The sequence below is a fragment of the Meriones unguiculatus genome, chromosome 12, assembly GCF_030254825.1.
Source record: "Meriones unguiculatus strain TT.TT164.6M chromosome 12, Bangor_MerUng_6.1, whole genome shotgun sequence".
NCBI classification, from domain to species: domain Eukaryota; kingdom Metazoa; phylum Chordata; class Mammalia; order Rodentia; family Muridae; genus Meriones; species Meriones unguiculatus.
The window spans coordinates 77,745,545-77,766,174 of NC_083360.1; the positions used below are offsets into that span (position 1 = coordinate 77,745,545).

The following is a 20,630-nucleotide window of genomic DNA, read 5'->3' on the forward strand; positions in this document are numbered from 1 at the left end:
AGAGGAAAAACACTTGCCTATTATTAAGTATAAGAGACCGTTAATCAAGTCTTCTGTGTAATAAACAATGAGCCACAGGTAAAGCTACCTTTACTGCTGGAAAGTAAAATGATGAACATGTATGCCATAAACACCCAAGAGACAGTGGCTGTTATTTTTGGCATTAAATAGTATCTCATTTATATAACTCCTAAATCCCTGTGAGCTCAAATATTTAAATATCACAAAAAGACAAAAGCCTACAGACTAAAGAAATTAAATTTCACAGAATAAACAAAGAAATAGCTATCAAGACACAAAGTAAACTTTCAAAAAAATAAGCAAAATACAATTTTTTTTTAAATTTTACTAATAAAGACAGTCTTTCAGGACTTTAATCCCAGTACTCAGGAAACAGAAGCAGGCAGATGTTTTGTGAATTCAAGGCCAGCCTGGTCTACAGAGTTCAGGACAGCCAAGGGCTATACAGAGAAGCCCTGTCTCAGAAACAAACAAACAAAGACAGTCTTGCTATGCAGCCGAGGCTTGCGTAGAACCCACTGTCTATCCCAGGCTGGCCTCACACCCAATCCTTCAGCCTCAGGTCCCTGCGTGCTGGGGTTATGGGTGCCCACTACTGCACCCGGTAAGAAAGACTGGTAATCAACTGAACAGAAATGACGCCTGACAACTAGAGGGCCAATTACAGTAGATTTATCACCAAATAAGACTTTACTGTAGCAGCTAATTTCAGTCAACAGCACACACCCGTGATCCCTGCACATGGGAGGCAGAGGCAGGCAGATCTCTGTGAGTTTGAGGCCAGCCTGGTCTACACAGTGAGTTCCAGGACAGCCAGGGCTACAGAGAGAGGCTCTTGGGGGTAGGCGGGACTGCCAGAGTGCATTAGTGGGGCACGCCTCTCCATGTGTCTGTGAGCTGGGTTTCCTGCATGAGAAAGACCCTCCATGGAGGAGGGTGGCAGCATCTCACGGGCCGGAAACTCGAAAATAAGTTAAAAACGGAAAAGGAAAAGACAAGTCTACCTGGCCTAGTGAGATGTGGGCAAGCCACGCTCTTGTTACTGGGGTCCTGACTCTCTCCCACCACTGCACCTTCCCCACCTACGGCAGGCTGCGTCCTCAGCCCACGAACCATAATGAAAATTTCACCTGTAAGTTGCTTCTTGTTGGGTAGTCAGCCACAGAAACAAACAAACAAAAATGTAAGGGAAATAACAATTTGTTGGGGAATGAAAGACCTACTGACTCAGAATTGTAGACTAATCACCAACAGTGTGAAAATGAAGCAGAATCAAAATATACTCTCGTGAAAAGAAGTTTTTGTTGCCAGCCTACCCTGCAAGGATACTAAAAGAAATTCCCTATACGGAGAGAAGAAACACTGCCACTCATCTGGGATACGGTTACTGTCGATATAAACTGTCAGAACTTTCGGCATACCATCAGAGGTTCCAGTATAAGCCAAATATGTTGGTATAACCTAAAATCCAGAGGCTGCAAAAGGATCACAAGTTTGAAGCTAGTGGGGGTACTCACGAAAACCCTCCCTCAAAACCAAAGGTGAGCTGGGTGGGGCTCAGAAAGAAGGGTGATAAAATACGAGACAAAGGTTTGTTTTTGAGGTGATGAAAGTTTCCTAAGGGGTAGTATATCAGGGAATTTATAAAATCCCATGGAATTTAATTCTTTAAATTGATAAGACTGCATGGTACAACTCAATGAAGCCAGTTTTTAAAAGTTGGAACAGAACTTTATCCACTGATAGAAAAAAGAGAAGAAAAATGTCTACAAGAAAATAAAAAGGACATTGAAAAGGTAACAAATTTGACCTAACTTCCAATAAGCCAATGGCTTGAACATAGTTCAAAGTTAGAGCTCCTGGGGGGAAGGGGGGGGAGTACATTAAAAGGGCAGAAAACTCTAGCAACCTAAGATCAAATCCCACATGTTCTCCTGAATTCTGGTCTGAATGAACTGACTATAAAAAAATTTCTTGAAACCAGCAAGGAAATAACAAGTTCCAACTACAGAAGATAGCAAGAAATTGCTGTTGAAGTGGTTAAGCGTGATAATGGAAATGCAGTTAGGAAGGAAATGCCAGTATGTGCAGCATTCTGTCTGTCTCTAGCTGTATCTGCGGACTCTCATAGTTAACAAGCACCTTTTCAAAATGACTACAAAGAGAAACTGAATGCCACAAGCACTGCATACCCTTTGAGAAAATATTGTTGCTAAGAAAATTTGGAAGTTGGAGACTGGTAGAAAAGGTGAGGCAAGAAAAAGCAGAATGCTTAAATGAGAGAAAAAAAGCAAAACAAAACAAAACAAGCAAACAAACAAACAAAAAAAAAAAAACAGCCAGCAAGTATGAATCTGAGAGGGCTGAATCAGTCCGAACAAATTTTTAAAAGATGGCATCTTTTCTTAAAGGGAAAATTACAAAAGCACTTAAGTAACTCGGATAATAAATCTTTGCAGAAGGGGGCTGGAGAGATGGCTCAGTGGTTAAGAGCACTGTCTGCTCTTCCAAAGGACCCAGGTTCAATTCTCAGAAGTCACAAGGCAGCTCACAACTGTCTATGCCCCCAATTCCAAGGGATCTGATGCCTTCACACTAATATACATAAAATAAAAATTAAACAAATTATAAAAAATAATAAATAAATAAATCTTTGCATAAATTTAAATGGAATTTAATCAATTCCACTGTGCATTTTCTCTAGCCACATACAGCTACATGGGTATGGTAGGCAGCGACTTGGATTTAAAAAGCACTGAGGTTGTGCCAAGGGATGAAATAACATGAAAGGAGGTTAAAGAAATCAAAGGTAGATGCAACAGAGTAATTAGAATGCTCAAAAAGTAAGTTCCTTGGTGAGGAGAGAAGAGGACATCAAGGCAGAAGGACAATAAAAAATTAGTAGACTTGTGGTGTTTAGGTCCTCATAGGATAGTTAAAATCAGGGTACCAGAACAATAACACAAGACAACAGATGGTAATCGGACTGGGAAGCACAAGACAGATTACATATGAGTTGCAATTATTTATAAAAACCAAATCTGGTGTCTAGCTATGGGATTCTGAATAACTCAGATATAATTCAAGATGAAAGATAGCATGATGAAAGGCAGAACAATAACACACTCAAAGGCCTACCCCATGCACAGTGAGATTACCCAGAAACTCTTGTATTCTAAGATTTTTCAACTAGCATATTGTTTATTGTTCATAAAGAAAATTCCTGTTTTTAAACTTTTAGTAACAGAAACATTTATAACATGTTATTATAGGTCAATGATCCCCCCCAGCATGTTTGTTCAATAACCAGTGTTTCCTTAGCTACTTGTAAAGTACTCTAATTTTAAGATAAAGGTTTATTTTAATTCATATTCCTAACATAAATGAGTTTAAATAAAAATTCTCTCATGATAGCTTCTTTCATAAGAGACAGTTTGTTTACACCTACGATGCCTGTCCAGTAATAATGATTCAATAGCTTTTTCCTTCTCTTAGAAGGGATAGACAGCTACAAATCCACAGGGACTGCCTCAATTGCTGTTTGTAGAAGATTCTAGTCGTGTCATTTAAGGAATCTAAGTGTACCATTCCAGGATTGATTAAATCCCGCTGATAGAGTTTCCGAGTTAACTTGGAAACCATCACTTCTCTCGAGCAGCCCCAGCACTCTCTTCTCAACTCCAACTGCCAGAGTGAGGGACAACAGTGAAGGTGGAGACTGGCATAGAACCCACATGATTGACTTACACTTTCAGAACTTTCTCGTGGACTCCTCATGCATTTGTAACACTCCACAGCTTGAACATGCTATTTCCTGTGGTGTGGTGGATGCATGCTAGTTCCTGTGGTGTGCTGGATACATGCTACTTACTGTGGTGTGGTGGGATACGTTGCCAACTATGTTGAGGTTTTTGAGCAGCTGGGGGGAACCGCTGTACTGTCCAGAGATCTGCTTTCTAACTTCAGCAGCAACAGTTCTGTAACAAAAAAAGTAATGCATCACCAACACACATACACACCCAACATGTATGTATGTAAGTTTAAGAAAACAAAACTCGTTTATAATGGAGGGAAGTACATTAAAAATGTATTTATAAAATAACAAGGCCTCAGCATATCAAAACTAAACACAGCCAGGCATGATGGCACACTTCTTTAATCCCTGCACTTGAGGAGGCAGAGGCAGGCGGATCTATGTGATTTTGAGGCCACCCTGGTCTACAAATCAAGTCCAGGACAGCCAAGGCTACACAGAGAAACCCTGTCTCAAAAAAATAAAAGAGAGACAGAGACTAAATTCTGTTGCAGGATATTTGATCCCATTGTGAACCCCAAAACTGTGAACTGTAAAACTCTTTGTTTTTTGTTTAGTGTGGTTCACCCAGCCCTAGCACACACCTTTAATGCAAGAGCTTTCTGTACAAACAATTTAGTAAAGTTAACCTTAGGTTCAGAGGCAGAGCAAGAAAGCAGCTGGCAGGGATTAAAGAGTAGGAGGAACTCTGAGTTGAGGGGTATTTAAAAAGCGTGGAGAAGAAGAAAGGGTGATTAGCTTAAACTCCAGCTTTAGCTTCAGCTTCAGCTTCTCCACTCCCTCCCTGGCTTTTTGGGCTGAGCTAGCAGGCCTTCAGCCTTGGGTTTTTTGGCCTTATCCTCCTGGACTGTCATGTCAGCTGAGCTAGTGAGCCTTTGGCTTTTTTCCATGCAGACCTGAGCTAAAAAGGAAGGTCAATTGGGTGCTTTCTCTGCCTCTTTGAGCTAGCAGGTTTTCACCCAAGCATCCAGCTTCTGAGTCTTTACTGGTAAAACAGAATGGTAGGGATTTTTTGTGTTTGTTTATAACAACATTATTCATAAAGCACCTTAACAATTTTGTTCTTGCTTAGAATTATAACATCTTCTCTGTTTTGCAGGCTGGCCTTGAACTCACCATACCCCTTTTTTAATACTGATGGAGGACACAAGCAGTGCAGCTAATTTTTACAGAGCTTATTTCTAATGTGACATTTTAGAAATATAACATATGAAAGAGTGTAAGCTATTATATACATATATATGTTAAAATGCATATAAAGATTGAAAATAAATTCTAAAATATTTTATACATGAAACTATGCTAAGAATTGTGAGAAAAAAAGTTCTTCTTTCTTTTTTAATATTACTACTTCCCCATTTATGCCCCAACAAACTATTTTCTGTTTTTACTTAACTAATAAACAATGTCCTGATACCCAGGCAAGAATCGCTTCCCTAAATCTGACCCTAATTTCTCTGTCTTTTCACATTATTAACCAAACTCTTTTATAACCTTTCATGTTGTTTCAGAATTTCATAGATGCATGCAATGTGTTCGTCAAGCCCACCCCATCCCCCTCCTTCAATTCCTCCACATGCCTCTGCCTCCTTACTTCACGGACTTTCTTAGCACACTGGGTCCTCCTGGCTCTGCCCAGAGTGCATGCGTCTAGTTTCTCAGCAGGAGCATCCCTGATCTCGTCAACGAACACAGATTGTTTCCTGAGAATTTTTGCCTCTCTTGGTAACCAGCTCAATTCTCAAGCCATTTTAAAGGTAAAACTCAGATGACGAGATCTTCACGCGAACTTTCTTGACTAAGCACAGTTATACTACACTTCTTTAAAACTTCTATAAAGTACAAAAAAAGAAAAAGTTCTAGAAAGTTTTTATTCTTGTCATTTTTTCTGTTTCATGTATACTATGTTTTGTCCCTAAAATATTTATCATGGTGGGGGGTGGGTATTCAGGGAGTAAAACCCTTGCTTCTGGGGCACGAGATACTGCATCTGATACCCAGCACTGAGTGCCCAGGCCTGTTAACACCCCTGTAATCTCAGCACTTGAGCAGGGACTCATCAGTCAGCTAGTCTGAATCAGCTAGCTCTGGCTTCAGTGAGAGACCCTGTCTCAGACAAGACAGGCACAGTCTAGAAAGACACCCCATGTCAACCTCTGTCAGCCCCAGACACGCGCACACAGGTATGCATCCACTACCAGGACCACACCCCCACACACACACACGCACGCACGCACGAGCGCGTACACACACACACACACACACACACACACACACACACACAAAGCTCTAGCACTCAAAAGCCATATGAAAGCTCCGTGTAGTATACACTCCATATAAATTGCTGACAGATGTACCTGCAAAGGCACCGTAATGGACAGATCTTAATTTGAAAAATCAGCATTAGAGTGCAGAAATCCCAAGACTTTAAAGTATCTGTTGAACCTTACATACTCGTATTATAAATTTGTTTTTAAAAAATTGTATTTTAAAACAAAAATATTTTAGACATTCAAATGGACTCATAGCTTATTAATGACTATAATCCTCAGTTTCCACAAAACTATCAGATAAAATAGTCAATAAGTTTCAAATCATGTAATAAAATAAGGTTCCCCTTTACACTAATGAGATTTTTTCAATGTAGGTCACAAATACAACGAAGATTACTATCCACCGACTTTGTGTAATTACATCACAATGTCACTATCTAACCTCTATTCTACGATTCTCAAACTACTTCTCTATTTGATAAAATTCTCCTTCTGCCCTTTAATGCTGTCAAAAAGTTAACCCTACTTGCTCTCATTATCCCATGCCTGTGAGTGGCCCCAGCTGATGACCCAGTGTCTGTGCAGGGATGAGAAAAGTTTTAAAGATGTTCTCAAGCTCATAGCTGGATTGAGAACCTCAATTTCCAATTGGGTTTTAAGAAAAATCTCATTTTCCAAAAATTACCTGTTTAATGTACTATTTCCCCTACTTTATCTCTTTAGTCTTTTCCCTTCTTCCATAGCAAACATTCTACAGCCACTTCTTAGAGATGCCTATGAGCTAACTATGCAATTCTAAGTGTATGGTTCTGAGATAAAACAGTTCTTCTCTCAGGACACAGATACTGAACTGCTATATTTTCCCTTATATTAATGCTTTGGAAGACTACATCATGACTCATAATTGGCAAGACTTGGATGCAACTAAGCTGTATCTCAGTGGGTGAATAAACCAAGTATGTCACACCCATATAAAAAGAAGATGGGCTATCAACCATGAAAGAACAGTCTCAAGTGAGAGAAACCAGTCTACAAATGGTATATAGTATGTAATTTCTGTTTTAGGACATACTGAAATAGGCAAAACCATGTCTAGAGTAGAAACAAAGAAACAACAACTCTAGGGGCTGGAAGGGGAAGGCGGAAGGGGGAATGAGTAAGCAGGACACAGGACGTTTAGAGACTGTTGTAGTTGCCTTTACATTGCTGTGCTCACATGACAAAAGGAAGAGAGGAGAAAGGCTGTGAAGCAGAGGCCACAGAAGGGTGCTGTTGCTGGCTTGCTCGGCCTGTTTTCTTACATGGTCCTTGGGTGGCACATCCCTGCCACCCCAATCATTGACAAAGAAAAGGCCCCCCCAGGCCTTGCCCATGGGCAATCTGATGGAGGTGTTTCTCAATTAAGGCTGCTTCTTTTTCCCAGACGGCTCTAGCTTGTGTCAAGTTGACAAAACAAACATGGAAAAACAAACAAACAAACAAACAAACAAAAATCTAACCAGCACCGAGAGGACATTTATTCTGTGTGACACTGTTATAGTGGGTATATGTCACTTCATACCAGTCAAAACCCCTGTAATCCGTGGACCTTGGTGACCTTAGGCAACAGGTATGGATACCAACACTGGCTCATTCAATGGCTATTTAGACATTACTAGTAAGGGGAACACTGAGAGGGTAGGAGTAATAAGGCACAAGTCACCATGTTTCCAGACTTTTAGAGTGAAAACCTGGGCCTCTGCAGTCCCAACAAGCTAGACTTACGCAGAGAAAGGAGATCTACTGAGTGTGGCTACGTTGAGAAAGCGAGAAAGGAAAAAAAGAAAGAGTAAAAGAAACCTCACTTAGCTAGAAGGGGATAAGGGAGGAAGAGAAGAGCATCCAAAGTGGCTAGACGTTCAAGCTGACCCCTGGAGAGGACGCAGTCGAGAGAGGACAGACTGAGGACAAAGGGCGATTCTGTGGTCTCCTTGGAGAAAGACAGAAGCAGTCCCTTTAACAGTATCCTTTTCTTCTTACGCTAGAGGGGAAGGTACATGCCTGCTGACTGTGGAGTTCAGAGGACAACCTTTGAGAATCCTTGTCCCTCCTTCTACCACATAGGGTGGGGGAGTGACCTCAGTTCATCAATCCTCCATCTGGCCTTTTAATGGAATTCATGTATTAAAAAAAAAAAATCGTTGTTGCTATTTTTGCTTTTTGAGACAGGGTTTCTCTGTGTAGCCCTGGCTGTCCTGGACTCACTTTGTATACCAGGCTGGCCTTGAACTCACAGAGATCTGCCTGCCTCTGCCTCCGAGAGGGCTGGGTTCAAAGGTATGCACCAACACACCTCGTGCAAGTATTTCTTAAACATGCTTAAAGTCCTTACATTTATATATCCATTAAATATCTAATCAATTTAGAGGGTTTTGGTTTTGGGTTTTAGGTTCTTGTAGCTGTTGCTGTTGTTACTATGCAGTCCTGCTGGCTAGCCTGGAACTTGCTTCCTTAAACAGGTTGGCTCAAAGTCACAGAGATTCACCTGCCTCCGCCCCCAAGTGCTAGGATTAAAAGACACCATGTTCGTTCTTTGATGTGGTAAAGAGAATTCAGTTCTGACTCAAGAAATCAGAAACATTACCCATTATTTGACAATTTCAACGTTAAAGAGAAAAACAAATGAGACAGCTACTTCAAAAAGTGATTGTTTTTTGTTTTTTTTTTTTTTTTTTTTTTTTTTATTTAACAACAGGAGTGGGGTCTACTCAACCTAACTCCATTTTGTCCCCAACTCAATTGTACCTGTGATTTTTTTTTTTCTTCAGAATTCTTCAGGGTAGTACCCTCCTACAATTACCTTGGATTCCAGGAACAGCTGATCTGATTAATAAATGTCTTTACAACAAGAAGAAAAAAATGACCCCAAGCAGCAGAGTCTCACAGACAGATGTCCACATGATGACAGTGTGTGGCTAAGCAGGAACAACTGTCCTACTGCCATACTGAAACCAATTATCCTGACGACAGAACCCACCAAGGCTGAGCCCTAAGGGGAACATCTTCTCACAATGGGAACTGACTTGTTCCCTCCAGTGATAGATTTCTCTGGAGCTTTACAGAGCATCTCCTCACTCCCATCCCCTCCCCTACTCACCTTGGTTTGTTTTGGAGGACAGGGTTTCAACATGCATCCTAGGGTAGCCTTCAATCTCAGCAACACCCCTGCCTCAGCTTCCTGAGTGCTGGGACTGAAAACAGGCACCACTAGCTCAGAACCACTCAAGATAATGATCAACCACAGTACCACCTGAGACACTGCTCAGCCAAATCACCAGGCATGCGAACCACAACCTTGCCTCTTTACACTCTCTATAAAAACCTCAAAGCTCCTGTTAGTCCCTCAAAGACAGATCTCAAGCCACTAGGCCTTTTCTGTTCTTCCCTGTCCCCACACCAATTAAAATGCCTCTCGTGCCTTTCACCACTGTTTTTCTCTGGCATTTCAGGACAAGCAGCCAAGCCTGCTATGCCAAGAGTCCAAGAAGTAGGCCTCCGCAAATATTACTTACTTCCACATGCTGTCATGTCCCTAAAGGGAAAATCAGTAATAATTAAAATAAGATGCAATAACGCAAAAAATAAATCATTTGAAAATAAGCTGTAACAGCAAATGTCTGCTGCCCAGATAAGAGGCCTATTTCAACCTCCTGAATAAACTCTCCCCCAACAATCTCTTAACCAACCTATAATCTAATATATTCAAAAAAGATGACAAATAATTAACTTAAAATCCTTTACCTTCAGTTACTCTTTCCAGCCACTTTCTTATTTCTAGTGACAGTTTATAGTATAAAGCAAAACAGGTAAGGCTATTCATTTTCACTTTAGTAAGCTATTAATACCAACTGCAAAGTGGAAATAACAAAGTAGGTCAAGTGTCTAGAAGTTACTTATGATCCTCAATTAAATATATGAAAATCCTTACTTTCCTCCCAAAAAAAAAAAAATACAAAATTTGATCTACTTCTTTTCAGATCTCCAATTCCACAACCTCCCTCACTGTTAACACAAACCACAGTTTAACACAAACAATCACTGCATTGGGCCACAATAGGAAGGCCCAACAGGAATGACCAGCAGAAGACACACATCAAGCTATGAGAAATAAAATATGTTCTTTTACTGAACATGTTTGGTTTTCTGTTTTGAATTTCGATATCTTGAAGTATTGTTGCAATATATAAATTTAAAGAAGGAATCAAAATGAGGCAGAAAGAAAATGTAAGGAGTATGAATGGAAGTTAACATGAGAATTATTTTCACGGAAGAAAACTGAATTTTTTAATGAAACAAAATTTTGAATTATAGAATACAATTCTGCCCTAGAATAAAATGATAAAACGGGACTGGCTAGAACTGAAGGTTCAACACAACAAGAAAAGAGATGAGGCACAGAAACAAGACTGCCTGGACATCTACTTCATGTCAAGCGTTCTCACAGCCAGAAAGAACCCAAAGAGCTCCCTTGTCTTGTCTGCTGGATACTGTCTTCAAGGCTGTTACCAGCCAAGATGTGACTGAGTTGGAGGGAAAATGAGCAAACAAGTTGCTTTAAGAAGCTGTCACCCTCCAGTCCACTTCAGGTAACCCAAAGGAAGAAGCCATATTCAGAGAACTCCTGATGACCCAGTGTGAGACCCAGTGGCCAGCAGTATAGCACGGGAAATCAGTGTGCACCCTGAGTGAAGAGGGAGACAATGAAAAAGGACCTGTCCAAACTATGCTCAGAGGCTGAGGGTGGTGACCAAACCTGACTCCTTTCATTTCCTCTTTCAGATGAGCATCATCAGGAGGACCCAGGCCTCCTATTTGATTCTCTTAAGTACAATACAGATTTCCAAAGCAAGCAAGAAAAGGTCTGGTTACCAGAAAAGATGCTGGCATTTTATTAATGCGGTGGTTTGGATGAGAACGGCCCCCATAGGCGCCTATGTCTAATGCTTGGTCCCCAGTGAGTAGAACTATCTGGGAAGGATTAGGAGGTACATCCTTGCTGGAGGAGGTGTGCCACTGAGGGGGGAGGGCTCTGAGGTTTCAAAAGCCCATGCTATTCCCAGTCTTGCACTGTCTCACTGCCCCCACCTCACAGATCAGGACATAAGCAGTGCTCCTGCTGTGGCACTATGCCTGCCTGCCACACCTCTGGCCACGACGATTCTGGGCTAACCCTCTGACACTGTAAGCGAGCTCCGAGGTAAATGCTTCCTTTCATAAGCTGCCTTGGCCATGGTGTCTCTTCACAGCAGTAGAAAGTAATTAAGACCGATGATTAAAGAAGTCACTGAATCTACCCACAGTTTAACTCATCCTGGAATGGGAACTCTTTACAACTAGCTTCCTGGGGTAACAAAACTCCCAAACTTAAAGGACATCACAGACAAACTAATGAACCCATGTGTCTACCGACGAGAAGATGATAAATGTTTAAGGAAGCTACCAGTAGCCCGTTAATGAAATGGAAACACAAACCAAAGGCATGCTACTAAAAATCCCTGACATGTACTTACAGCCATGCTACCAGCCCCAGGAAGACTTAGTGCTTATCTCTTCATTTCTGTCAATATTTTTGCTGGTAGATGTAAGCCTTCCTTTGCAAAATAGAAAAGGCGTAAGTTTTAAGAGGATGTTTAGAAGAAATTACTCCCAGGTTTACATTACCCAGATCTGTCTAAGATAACAATGGTTTTAGTCTCTTGTTTCAAAAACAGTGTATGGTGGAACGGAGACATGGCTCAGTACGTAAACGTGTTTGCCTTTGAGCACAACCCCTGGACTCCACATAGAGGTGGAGGGAGAGAAACCATTCCACAAAGTTACCCGTCCTCTGACTTCCACATACCCACGTGTGCCCACTCACACTCATCACACACACACACTTTGTGAGGAATAAAATGGAGGCTACAGGCAGCATGGAGATCCTGTCGTCTGACAAACCTGAAAGGGCCAATTTTAAATTTAACAGTCACATGGTCAAGTGTGGAAAGGCTCAGAGAAATCGGTCGTGACTTCTCCCTGTTGCAGTGCCCCACACATCACAGCTCCCCAGACAGAAGAAGCTCAAGGTTCTTCCTAATTAAAATGCTATATAGAAGGTCTTCCCATAGCTCTGAAGGTGCACTTTGGTGGAGAGAATATCAGGTAATGAAATATAATCAATAGAGGGAAGATGATGTCAACTTTTACTGGGTAGGTAAACCTATAACCTCCCATCTCCTAGAGGGATCAGAACTTTATCCTATAAACCACAGACTAGGTATACTTAAAAACTGGGAAGTTAGGGTCCCCTTAGGACCAACCAAATCAATTAGGGGAGGATATTATACAATCTTACTACTATTCATTCTTCCCTTAAAGTACGTGTCTGGATTCATCACATCAGAATCACGATGACACAAGAACCGAAAGGACTAAGTCCTTTCGAAAGGACTAAGAAACGAAAGGTGAGTCACTAAGACTTAGGCATGCCGAAGCTGAAGGGGTGAAGACCTACCTTCTAATTGTTCTCATCATTCATAAAGCTTTTTTGCCCCCTGAATACTTACAATCTTCTGTGTGTTGACCAAAAACTCAAAATAAATTTAATGCGAATGTCTTTTAAGATACAACCATAAGGACCCTTTGTGTCTTATTCCTCTTTGTTTAACTACATTTTAGTCTAGATTCCCCAAGACATTAAGCCCCTCCATTTTCTGGGCTACATAAGGTGGGAATCTTAATAATACTGACTTCACTCATAGTTTATGTCATAGTTAAATAATACTTTAAAATGTAGTAAAACTCAAGCTGGGGCACTAGACTGTTCCTGGCAGCCCATGACCTACTGTGAATTCACACCAGCAGGATGTCACACCAATAGTAGGAAGATACAGAACCCTGACTGACAGTAAGCAGCTTAGGAGTAAGGGATGAAATGCATCCAGAAAATAGCCACTCGGCAAGGCCGTCATCTTTGGGGAGAACTCCTAAATGATGCACTCTCAAAGTATTCTTTTCCTATTTCTTAAGCTATAATTTTACCAGAAAGCTTAGCAAGCCCAAAAATGTATCCTGGCCTCCATTTTAACAGTTCAACATGCATTCTACTGACATTAGGCTAACCATGTCCACCACAGAATCAGTTAGGCTCTGTGTCACTGACACAGAATGTCCAATGTGTGTTTGTGTGTGTCTATGTGTGCACTCCTGCACGTGGGTACAAGACATCTGAGTGGAGGTGCACTCAGAAGAGCGTATCTGAAGAGGCCACAGGACAACTTCAGGTGTCATCCACCGCGTATTTTTGAAACAGGGTCTCTCAATGGCCTAGGACATGTCCGCCGGGCTGTCTCCACCTCCCAGCACTACAATTCAAAGTACACACCACTTCGCTCGCATTTTACATGTTGGTGCTGGGGACCTAGCCCCGTTTTTCATGCTTGTGTGTCAGAACTTAACCAAGTGGGCTATGTCCACAGTGCCCAGAAATTTTTACTTGGGCTTATAGCTTCAAAGGGTTCAGTACTTCATCATTTGGTCCCATGTGCTTGGCGAAACATCATGGTGGCAGAGGTGTATCACAGAGAAGCTTCTTCATGGTGGACAGGAAACAAAGAGGAGAGACATATGTGATGAGACCAGAGGAATGCATAGGCCCGCAGGGACACACCCAGTGTTCTACTTCCTCCAATTAGTCTCCACTTCCTATCCCCACCTCCCAATTATACCATCATGTTATGGATCCATCAAGTAAATTGCTCTCATTATGTGAAAACCTCCTGATCTAATCTTCTCTAGAGAGGCCCTCTGAGACTCACCCAGGTGTGCTTCACTAACTGCCTAGGCCTGTTAATCCAAGTCGACAGTCAAGGCTAAACTACCAAAGCCATCTTTCTTTGAACTACGATCTCAACGGAGCATGCTCAGGAACACCCTCCTTCACTGAGCATGCTCAGGAATGTGCTTAACCCTAAAAGTCTGACTTACCTGAGTATGCATATGTCCCAAGGGGGGACAAATCCCCATACTGCCTTTAAGAAAGGCAAAGTTTCAGAAATAACTTCCATGTTCTCCTTGCCTGCTACAGTTATGTAAACCTTTCTCCACTTTTCTTGACTATGTTTGTTATTGGCATCACACTCACCAATATATGGAGTTAATACATTCAGTTATACCACTGATACTGAGCATCCCTAAACCTTCAAGGAAACGCAGCCCGAAAGATCAAATAATGAGTAAATTCATCAGTGCTGACAACCTAGCAGCAGAGATGAAAAACCTTGTCTTAACCACAATGAGCTTGAGGCAAGCCATAAGGAAGCCCGATGACTATCAACATTTTCTTTGACAGAAGCATAAAAAAAAAAAAAAATCTTGAAGTAAGTTTCTCTGGCTTAGCAGCATTGCAACAAACAAGCATGCAAACACAGCGGGAAGAGAGGCACAGTGAGGTCTCAAGAATTCGATTTCTCAAGCATGGCGCTCTCACTCTTCAGTGGCAGCTTCACGGCCTCTCTGAACCATTGTTAGGGTCTGAATCTGAAATGGCTGCACAGGCTCCTGTTTTTAACGCCAAACCCCGGCTGTGACATTATGTGGAAGCTTTAAGAGGGAGGGTCTTGAAGAAAGGTGCTATAGGCAGGACTCTGGAGGTTATACCAAGCCCTGTTCCAGCTGCTGGCACATTTCTACCACCTTAGACGACACCCCTCCACCACGCCATTCCTGCTCCGACAGACCACAAACCTCTGGATGGCTGAGTGAAAAGGAACCTTTCCACCATTGTTTCTGACACAGCAACACTAAATAACTACCGCAACCAGCAAGGTCAAGAAAATGTCACCTAAGCTCTGTCTATGCCACTCCTCTCCTATTTTGTATAAATATATTTCAAAACAAGTCATAAAGAAAATTGTGCTGACATTTTTCTATCAAGAACTACCTCATTGGGGCTAGTTATGGCTCGGTGGTTAGGAGCACTAGCTGCTCTTGCTGAGGGCCAGGTGCGACTCCCAGCACCTACATGGTGGCTCACAATCCTGATGAAGTAACTCTAATTCCAGACGATAAAACACCTTCTTCAGTCCCCTAGAGGTACCAGGCACGCACATGGTACACAAACATACATGCACGTATAAGAATAATAACGCATTCCAATATATTAAGTAATTGTTTAATTTTTTGAAAGAACCATCTTTTTGTGATAAGCGACTAATACCCCAGTGACTACAACTACACTTAGCTCCTCCCGACAGGAAGAAAAGCCAATTGAAAGGCAGGACTTCATCTTACTGAGGCCAACCCTCCCAGAAGAGTACCTCCTACACACAGAGTGCTGAGAAAATGCTCTCTGGCTGCAGGGGGAAGTAGAACAAAGAGCAGAATTTGTAATTCCTTCCCTCAAGATCAGGCCAGCACCAATGCTTGAATGGAGCAGCTGCTGGGGCTCCTCGGGGATGGAAGTCAATGCCCAACCTTACAGCCTCAATGTCCAAAACGGTGTGGGACAAAGAGAGACACTTAAGTGTAGAGAGGGAACAAGCAGGTAGAAGTGAAGTTGGTCACTGTCTACACTATGAGATTCCACAGCCTTCAGAGTAAACCGACCTGTAAGTGTGCCGATTTGATTTACCTGAAAAGGAACATGCTTCAGCTATCACTGTAAGAGAGTATTTTCCAGGGGCCATCTCAGTCTTCAGAAGGGTCTAAACATTTCTTTAGAAGCCTAACTTTCATTCATTTTTATACCAGAGGTTTTTTTTTAAAGCTATCATTTAACATAATATTCTAATTTAATGTAAAAATGTTAAACAATTTCAAATATGTAATCCGTTTACCTATCACAAAATAATTTCCATTTTTAGTGTATCAACAAAAGACCGTTTTCAGGGAGCTGATGTAGAAACAAAGGCAGTAAGATTTTACAATGAAGAGAAAAATAAAACAACAACAAAACACTGGCATAAGAAATAAATCTTTAAAACAAATTATATAAAAGAAGTTATATACATTCATTAAAATTCACACAAAAAAGGTTTTCTTTAAAAAAAATTTATTTCTGTCATTACTACTTCCAACTCCACAGTGAAAATTCCTTAACCACTTAATACCTTCATGGATATACTTTATACAAAAGAAAGAGAAAGAGTAAATATTTTTTAGGTGTGCATACATTACACCACACTATCTTTTCTTCATAACTTATATTTGGAAATCTTTCCCAACCAGCACATAAAATTAATAATAGTAGAAACATCTTTCAATGTGCCAAATACTATATAAAGTTACATTTAATATTCAGGAACACCCCATGAAGCAAGCGCTATATAAGGATACTGAAGTTTCAAGGTCACTATGGTTACACAATTAACCAGGAATGATGCCAAGATGTGAATAGAGAGATGCCACAATTAACCACTGTTAATCTGCTATCCAGTCCACTCTGTGGATCAACTGAAATATATTTAACAAGCCTCTATTAGTGAGCATTAGGCTATTTCTAGTTTTCCCAAACATTATCACTAAAATGTAAATTCTGCAAGGCAAAGATTTTTTCTAAGTGGAGAATTATGGGTGACTGTTATTCTTCCTATGGGCCTCCCATATTTCCAAATTTTCTATAACAAATATCTTATAATGAGAAAAATAGGTTTAGAAACTATAAAATATAAAATAAAAGGCATTAAAAATGACAGGGTAGGGTTTAAGTTCAGATATATAACAGGCCTCATTATAAACACCTGTCATTCTAGCACTTTAAAAGTCAAGGCAGGAGACTGCCATAAGTTCCAGGCCACCTGAACTACAGTGTAAAACACTGCATCCAAAAGAAAAAAAGTCACATACATGTGTAAATATTAATTAGATCTATATATACAGTGTATGTATAGCACAGTTATATGATGTGTATATAATATATATTATAGATAAAGTCAGATACCACACACTCATATAGAATCAAGTTTCCAAAAGCAAACAATTTTGGTTATAGTTCATGTGAATTATTTCTCTCTTTGCCCAAACTTAGCTTACCAGGTCAGACAAACACAGTGAAAATGCCTGATGTACAAACTAACAGGTTAACACAAACACTAAAACGTTGGCTGCCATGGTTACAATCTGTCTCCTGCCTGAACAGAACTCTAAGTTGAGGCACTGTCTTTGGCAAAGATTTGAATTTCACCCTATGTTTCAAGAATGGGGTCTTAAGAATCACCTTGCTCATGTGCATATCAATTACAGTCTTTCTATAAGTTATATACATTAGTTGATAAATCGTGGTCTACTCAAACTTCTTTGGTTTTGGTTTTGGTTTTCCTATTGTTAAGACAAGGTCTCCCTCCATACCCAACGCTGGCCTATGATCCATTCTCTCTTTAAACTCATGAGCTATTCCTGCCTCAGCTCCAGAGTGCTGGGACTATTAAGCCCAAACCCCCACGCTAAGCTTACTCTAACTTTTAACTGCTTCGCAAATCTGTGTCCTCTCCTACCCTTCTCTACAGTATTTGACTACAATTCATAACATGCTGCTAGTCAGGCATGGGAGTGCACACCTTTAATCCAGCACTCAGGAAGCAGAGGCAGGGGGATCCCCATGAGTTGAAGCCAGCCTTGTCTACATATTAAATTCTTCCTGGAAAACAAAACAAACAAATGAACAAAAACACCCCTGTGAAAATCTGAATGTTTCTTTTTCCTTAGATGAGGAAGAAAGCGAGGCTTTCTGCTTGTTCAGCACTCCACTGGAGGTTCTAGCCAATGACGTAGGGAGGAAAAAAATCAAGTGTAAGAGCAATGATGGAAACCACTCCAGTCAGCAGGCTCCATAGTTTTACAACACCAGGCTGCCACTAACAGCTAAAGGTCGGATAGGGGTATCAGGAAACAAGCCCCAAGTCCCCAGCCCTGAAAGCGTAACACACAGGGTATATACTCATTCATAAGTGGATATTAGACATACTAAAATCTGTACACCTAAAGAAGCTAATCAAGAAGGAGGACTCTGGCCAAGATGCTCAATCCCCATTCAGAAAGGCAAAGAGGATGGACATGGGAGGAGGGAGAAAACAGGGAACAGGACGGGAGCCTACCACAGAGGGCCTCTGAAAGGCTCTACCCTGTAGGGTATCAAGGCAGATGCTGAGACTCATAGCCAAACTTTGGGCAGAGCGCAGGAAATCTTATGAAAGAAGTGGGAGATAATAAGACCTGGAGAGGACAGGAACTCCACAAGGAAAGGAACAGATCCAAAAAGTTTGGGCACAGGGGTCTTTTCTGAGACTGATACTCCAGCCAAGGACCACTCATGGAGATGGCCTGGAACCCCTGTACAGAGGTAGCCCATGGCATTTCAGTGTCCAAGTGGGTTCCATTGTAATGGGGACAGGGACTGTCTCTGACAGGAACTGATTGGCCTGCTCTCTGATCACCTCCCCCTGAGGGAGAAGCAGCCTTACCAGGCCACAGAGGAAGACAATGCAGCCACTCCTGATGAGTTCTGATAGACTAGAATCAGAGGGAAGGGGAGGAGGACCTCCTCTATCAGTGGACTAGTGGGGCACAGGTAAGGAAGAGGGAGAAAGAGGGAGATTGGGAGGGGAGGAAGATGGGAGCTACATGGGGGATACAAAGTAAATAAACTGTAATTAATAAAAATAAATTTTAAAAAATTCTTCATATGATAACATCCAAAATAAAAGCTTAAAATAAATTTACCAACAGAAAAAAAAGACTAGAAAAGTAAAGCCAGAAGAAGGTGGAGGAAGTGACAATCTATATACTGAAAACTTGAATCGTGCTGAAAGAAAACTATTTGAGACAGTGGGAATGAAGCTTAGTCACTGGAGTATCCGCCCAGCATGGCCTCTGGATTTCATCCCTTCACCGTGCATACTTGTGGAAGCAGTAAGATCAGAAGTTTAAGGTCTCTTGGCTACAAGGCAAATTCAAGCCAGCCTACCCTACAAGAGATCCTGTGTCAAAACAAAATGACGTCCCGTTTAGGACCGAGTACTACCCTGTCACTTACTCTCTGCGTCTGTATCTCCCCTTCCTAGGCTGGAGAAACAGCCAGGAAGAGGAGGAGAAAGAACCTAAGAGCCAAAGGATGGGGGATACAAAGTAAGCAGACATCTGGACTTGACATGGCCACTGCACTTATGAAATCACTGCAGCTGTGGTTAAAGTCTGTCCAACACTGAGCCCAGGACATTTTTCATCTTGGATGTCATTTTCTTCAGTGTTAAAGTCACTGGTAAGTTGCCCTTGCGCCAGTAAATAATATCCTACCCACATTCAAGCAAAGACACCTAATTAAACTCAGTATCTTCCCCAACATACAAACACACACCATGAAAATAGGGCATCAGAAAAAAGTTTCATCAGGAAAAGGAAATGGGGATACAGAGCGAATAAAATTCTTCATATATATATATGAATAAAATTGTCAAAGAATTTGTTTTGGGTTGGTTTTATTCAAGACAGGGTTTCTCTGTGTAGCCTTGGCTGTTTTGGACTCACTTTGTAGGTCAGGCTAGCCTTGACTTCACAGAGATCCACCTGCCTCAGCCTCCCAGAGTGCTGTGATTACAGACGTGCACCACTGCGCCTGCCTAAGAATTTTTTAAAAGAAAATGCTACATAAGATCTAAATAAACAAAGACTTCCCATTCCCATGAGCTGAAGAGCTCAATCTTGTCTACAAATTTGTCCCCAAATTCTTCTAGAGTCAAGATAATCCCTATCAAAATTTCAACAGGATCACTGCAGGTCTTACCAAACTTTCTGTTGGTGCTGACCTAAAATGTGCAAAATTACCTAGAATAGCTAAAACGATTTGAATTAGCAGTTAAACTGGAGGACTCATACTGACAGCTTTCAACCCTCACTATGAGGCCACAGAAATCAGAACAGTGAAAATCTGGCCTAAGCATAAAGAAGTCAGTGACAGGACTGAGGGTGGCATATGCCTAAGAGTTAAATTAGAGATGATGAGCAGTTCAAGTTCATCCTCTGCTACACAGCTCGTATAAGATCCTGTCGTAAAAACACATGCAACAAAAATCAGAAATCCCTCTTGGTTTACCATCAACCAACATTTTTAATTGTGTGTATTTTAATTGTGTGTATTATTGGGAGAGAGGCATGCTACGGTGCACACAGAGTCAGGGTTCTCCTCCACCTTCACCTGGGTTCTTAGAACTGACCTCACGTGGTTAAACTGACACAGTACGTGCTTTTACCTATTGGGGCACCTCACCAACCCTCAACTAACTTTTAAAATACAGTATAGAATGATTAAATTGTGTAATAGTCAAATTAGGAAATTAGGACTTTGTCTCCCAAAACATGAATCATTTGTTGTTGTTGTGAACCTCTAAGGTCTGTCTAGTCCTCTGCGAAACGTTTAATAAATTAGTGCACACTGGCCTGGAGAGATGGCTTAGCAGTCTAGAGCACTGATCTTCCAGAGAGCCTGTGTTCAATACCCAGCACCCACATGG

At 41.3% G+C, this 20,630-nt stretch overlaps 1 protein-coding gene across 10 annotated transcripts in view; it reads right to left on the reverse strand.

The window, feature by feature from the left end:
• Positions 1-20,630, reverse strand: part of Dock7 (dedicator of cytokinesis 7) — a 194,718-nt gene that overhangs the window by 160,528 nt on the left and 13,560 nt on the right. For all 10 annotated transcript variants that reach the window (XM_060365936.1, XM_060365933.1, XM_060365937.1 and 7 more), the window contains exon 2: positions 3,893-3,998. In XM_060365936.1, coding sequence (XP_060221919.1) covers positions 3,893-3,998 — 106 coding nt within the window. The remainder of the gene's footprint in view (positions 1-3,892; positions 3,999-20,630) is intronic.